We start from the raw sequence: 6005 nt of genomic DNA, 5'->3' as shown, positions 1-6005 counted from the left end.
CCATTCAATCGCCAACTTCTAAACGGACAAATCCACCATGATCTCTCATCCACTCTTAATTCTTCTTATACCGATCTAATCCACATCAAAGCCCGCATCATTGAATGAAAAAACCAAAATGGACATTCTAGCCCATTTCCTTCCAAACACCAACTCATTCCTTATTAGCCATACCGACCAGCAAGCTGCAGACACACATTCACCGGATCTCTGATGCACAAGGACAACTACTTCCCATTTGGCTAAATAGCATGCCTTTTCGAATCAGAAACTCCTTAGAAGAAAGTCTCATCCATAAGAAATTTCTTGCTCTAGGGGCACCTTCAACTACCAAATTTTGTCAAAAGTGAAACGAAAATCACCACACCTTCTTTGATAAAAAAATTCAGTAAATTCCTCACTAAAAACTCTCCCTTGCATCATGAAACCAAATTAATCTATCCTCCCCCTCAAGCATCAACACCTTACTGCTAACAGCTTCCTTTAAAAAGGGCAAGCATTTTCAACTCCCTTATTAACGATTAAACGAAACGGTCTTGGAAATTCCACTCTCAGAGGCCTGACACCATACCATATAACCTCCCAGAACAATATCGTATAACCATTAGCTCTCTCAAACGACCCACTGCAGCTGCAAATCTAACATCAAAATTATTGACACCCCAAAAACTTCTAATTAAATCCCCTAATACTTCCTCTAACTTTGTCTCCTGTAAAAAGCATACATACATACAGTTGCCCTGTGCAATCTAACTAATCTACTCACCATTGCTACTTTAACTTCTACACCCAACCCCTAAATATGCCATTAAACAATTCTTATATCACCCAACCAAAAAATCCAAAAATCAGAAAATATCAAGAATAAAGACACACCTGTTGATGCATTGGAGTTTTATGATTTCTTTGACACCTTTGCTACTGATATTCAAGCCTCATAATATCCTCGATAACATCTCTTTCATCTCTCCTAACTCTTAACCCCAATTTCTTCCCTACTTCCCAGATCTGCTTTGCTTCCCTAAGAATTTCCTTCCCCCTATTGCTCATGTCTGAGTCCGACAGTGATAAATTCACAATTTTTTCTTCGCTCCTAGACTCTTCTCTGCCCTTTTCTTTTTTTCCAAATTCTATCCCTCTTTTGTTTTTCTTTAGAATTCAGCACCCCGTCTTGAATTGCTCGCATAGAACTAATTTTTTTTATTAAAATGCTTCATATTTCTTCTCCTTCAGATTATTTGTTGAAATTCTTCGTCAATCTCCTGACAAAAGCCCCTACCCCCTGTTTCTGGAACTTCTAAATTATTTGAAGATGTCTGTTCTGCTATCGGGATATTTACTTCACTCAAATGCTACCCTTTTTTTTTCTGATTGAGCCCACTCATTCTTCTACCACCAACTGCATATCTGAATTCCCACTTGGGCCCAAAACTAAATCCATACCCATATTAACAACATCCTCCCTAGCCCGATCCCCTGAGCCCGTAACCAATGTTAGACCCATATCAACTACATCCTCCCTAACCCGATCCCTTCTATTAACTCCAAAATCTTCTCCCGCTAAAATTCCAGAGCTACTAGCATCATGATCACCTTTATTAAATTCTCCCAACATTTTTTGACATTCTCTTTCTACTCTTTCATTTTCAATGTCTTTTTCCATAATTATTTTCGCCAGGATGTTTCGGTTGCCTTCCGGGAATTCTCAATTTTCAGACCAATCACCGATTCTGATTTTGACACACTTTCATCAGCCACCTCCTATCGGCTTTCCATATTCGAAGAAATGTTTTTAGATTCCTTTGACCATCCTTTTTCTCTTACACTGACCGAAAATTTAATATCTCCCACCTCTAATAATACTACTTCTTCTACCTTTTTTAATTGTGTGATTGAGATCAGCATCTCAATATTCTCAAAATTCTTTATTCGTGACAAATTCTCCTCCATCGACAGCAGAGTGCCCCATTTGCCAGCAACCCTTTTAAACGTTTCGTAATTCCAGCAGTGCATAGGAACCCCAAATATTTTGATCCATGTAACCCTATTAGAGAACACTATCTTTTCTGACCAAGATTTAATGTGAATGAAGAATTCCTTCAAATACGACCACTTTCTCTGTTTCAATATATCTAATAGTTCTTCGTCCGAAATCTCAATAAGGAAATAATTTCCTCTAATTCTCTTCACACAAATTTCACCAAGACCCATCTTCGCAATTCTCTCAGCTAAACTCTTTGTTTCACAGAAAGAAGACACCACCAAACATTTCTAAAGTTTCCACAGTAACTCATCCTCAACGTGTCCTTGTACAACTTTTGTTTTATTCGGCTCTCTTGCACTCAATTCATCTCCTATACTTCTTTCAAGCATGTTAGCTTTCCTTGCTTCCTCTAACTCCTTTTCAGCTTCCTTTCTTCTTGTCACATCTTCCACACCTTTATGTTTTGCTTCTTTGATTACCAATGTTTTACGTTGCATAGTTGCCCTCCTCCATATTTCTCTCCTGCCTTTAAATCTTGCTATCTTCACCCAGATTCTACACCCTAAAATCACAAAACCATTTAGTCGTGATATCGTCCTCTGAGCATCTAAGAAATTGATGAATCTAACAAATCCAAATCTTTTGCCACATTTACGTTTTTTCTCCGGTATGAAAGCATCGACCACCTTGCCATGATAAATAAATAATGTCCATAACCCTTTCCAATGCATAGTCACCGGAATATTGAACACGAACATCGTAATCTGATAATCACCCGATTCCATTATCGTGAAATATTTTTCAAATGTTAGCTAAAATCCTAAACCCTAAAACCCTAAACCCTAAACTTTAAAGTCCATTTTGCATCTAACGTTGGATCATCCTTATCCATCCAAGTCGACATCTGACTTTCTTCGTAACCCTATTCACCCCAGAATTCAAGATAATCAGATTAGCTTTAATAGTAAATTTTGAAGCAATCAAATCTCCATTCATTTATTCTTTTTCAAAGATACTTTTTATTAACTGAATTAATTACTATTATTGGATAATGAAAGTCAATCAATAATAACATAATATAATGGTTGTGCTTAATTATGAATAATTGGGTTGTAATCAAATAAAATCATGAAATAAAGTGGAATAATTACAGACTAAGACAAATTATTCATCGACAAATATTTAATTAGATGCATAAAACAACCCAATAATGATTTCTTGCCTATTGTTTCTCATTAATTATGACAATAAAAGTTCATCACAAGAATCATGTTTGATAGTATTATCTTTGGATTAATTACTAATGATCTGATTACTGATTTATGTAACATTACAACCCTACTTAATCTAGAATTTCAAACATGGTAAGCCTCTACTAATTAACATATCAATGAAAAAAAAAAGAAAAGACAGCCACTTTATAGGAAAGGTCAATGGTTAAAAATTCTATCAGAGTATCAAATCAATCAATTTAATCTATTAATATGTTGCATTAAATAATAATTTAAATATAAAATAAACATTAAATTTAATATATATTTAATAAAAGATGTATCTTTGAATTTTGACAGAAAGAATGTATTTTTAAATTTTAAAAATAATATTATTAAAAAATTATAATTTTAAAATAAATAGTAAAACAAACACAAAAGATAAAAATTATCTCACGAAATACTATAATCTTTAATATGTGATGAAGAGTAAAAGATTCAAATGTTTTCGCATATGATATTATTTAAAAGATAAATTAGTTTTTTTCAATTCTTTTAGTTTTACGTGTTTACAATTTCTATAGCTTTTTCAACCAGTTTGAAATTTTATTATATATTTTAATTTTCTATTATGTACGGAACAGAACAAGTCATTTATTATCCATGCAATTGGTTAAATCGGTTCTGATTTTCAAATTTTGGAGCTTTTAACATTTAAAAAATCCGTTCTTATTTTATGTTATGTACCAAACAGACATACATTGGATTTTATTCAACCATTTAAACTTCTTGATCCAATCCAATTTTTTGATATTAAAAAATTGAAAATTTTATTTATTCAATTAACTTTTCTAAAAATTCTGTAAATTTTAGACTCGAGGAATTCGAAAATGGATATTTAAAGATTCTAAACTTTTGCATTAACCAATATTGCCAAGGATTAAAACAAATATTTGAGGTATAAATATTGAATTTATGTGTATAACATTGTTTCTTTCTTTCTTTATTTGATGTTATATACTTGTTAATGTCAACAAGTATAAAATAATCATAAAAACACAAGGGTTTAAATACATAATTTTATATTTTCTTACTTAAAGAAAGGAAATGAAGATTGCAATCGCATGGAAAAAGCATATTCTTGCATGTTCCTTCCTAGACATAATCATTAAGCATTTTCCATCCTTTCTTTCTTTGGATAAACTACTCAGATAATTACACAAAGTTGAGAAAGCTTTTATTTTGCTCATCAATGTTTTATTATTAATTTCTGTCACCTTATTAGGTTAATTTTAAATTTTGTCATTTTACTATTAAAATATATTTGACTATCGAATGAGATATTTATATGGTCAATTTTATTAATATAATAATAAATACATTAATGGTATTATTTTAAATTTCTATTAAAAATTATTAAAATACATCTTCTACAAATTTTAAAATGTGATTGAAAAATGATGAGTATATATTATACCATAAATATGTTTTCTAACTATCTTTTAAATTTTAAGGACATTATATATTTTAAATAATATATTGATTTTTAAAAAATTAAGTATTTTATTATTTTTAATATTTTACAATTATTTTTAATATTTTATAATTTTTAATAATTTTTGAATTTTTTACAAATATATTTTTGAATTTTTTATATTTCTTGCATATTTAGAATCCGGACAACCTTAAAAGAATGTATAAACGTTGAAGGTTAAATTCGATAAAATTTTAAAAATCAAGACTAAATTAATAAAAGTGTAATTTAAAAGGTCAAAATTTATTATTATACCAATAAAAATTACTACGGCAACATTTCGTTTAGTGACTAAATAAAATATAATAGTGGAGTAATTAGAATTTGAAATTCACCTAATAAAATTGATGAAAATTACAAAAAAGTTCGATGAATAAAAAAAGAACACCTTAAAATTTGAGTGACTATCTAATTAATTTATCATAATCATAATCATAATCATCATCATCACCATCATATTTGATGCTGTTCGATGCTGAAAAAGTAGGGGACAAATGTCCCTAAATTTACAGCATTTTATTTTAGCGTGAGAAAAATAATGATCATCATCATGAACATCCTTCATTATAGGCTTAAAACAATTTAACATTTTCACCCTAGTAAAAAAGAAGAAGAAAAAAATTTCTCTATGTGAATTTTTCCACTTTCCCCAAAGTTTGAAAAACAATCTCTATTTAATAATTATTTTGTTGTACTTTTTTAATATAAATGAAAATATTTTAAGATTTATATTAGATAATAAATTTATATGACCTAATTTAGTGACTGTGCATCAAATTTAAGTAATTAAATTAAATTAATATTTGTTATTCGTATAAAATTTATATACAAAAGTTAGTAAAATATGAAGCAACAATTACTTATAAAATAATTATATTATTTTATTATTCTATTGTAGTAATAATTTTTCTTACATATGCTATTAAAAAGGGTTGAGTACAACATACTAATGCATATAGTATAATTAATAAAAAAATTAAGTTTAAATCTTAAAAATAATTTTATTAAAAAGAGTGAGCATAAATCTCAAAAAAATCTCCATTAATTGTAATGCAAACAATGAGGATACCTTAATTAAAAAAATTACATAAACCCAACTTATATTAAACTACTCAACATTTATTTATTTTAATTTTATTAAATTTAATCTTCAAATTTAAATTTTATAAAAATTAAATTTGACCTCAATTAAAAATTTAATATCTATTCCTTCGTGACTTCACCCATAATTCAATTTACAAGCATATAACAATTTTTCAATACTAATTAATAAACT

The 6005-nt window shown here is 29.1% G+C and overlaps 1 protein-coding gene across 1 annotated transcript; it reads right to left on the bottom strand.

Annotated features, from left to right (window-relative positions):
- Window positions 1-2271: 2271 nt before the first annotated feature.
- LOC108481700 (uncharacterized) lies at window positions 2272-2769 on the bottom strand. Its single transcript, XM_017784797.1, has one exon. It carries the CDS (start codon window positions 2767-2769, stop codon window positions 2272-2274), a length of 498 nt encoding a protein of 165 aa, XP_017640286.1.
- Window positions 2770-6005: the final 3236 nt, after the last annotated feature.

Source organism: Gossypium arboreum, chromosome 1 (genome assembly GCF_025698485.1).
Source record: "Gossypium arboreum isolate Shixiya-1 chromosome 1, ASM2569848v2, whole genome shotgun sequence".
Lineage (NCBI taxonomy): Eukaryota > Viridiplantae > Streptophyta > Magnoliopsida > Malvales > Malvaceae > Gossypium > Gossypium arboreum.
Note: the sequence above shows the minus strand (reverse complement) of the source record. Positions and strands in the feature narration are given on the sequence as shown.

Coding starts and splice junctions, on each gene's coding strand:
- LOC108481700 (XM_017784797.1), bottom strand. CDS start 2,769: ATGGAATCGGGTGATTATCAGATTACGATGTTCGTGTTCAATATTCCG.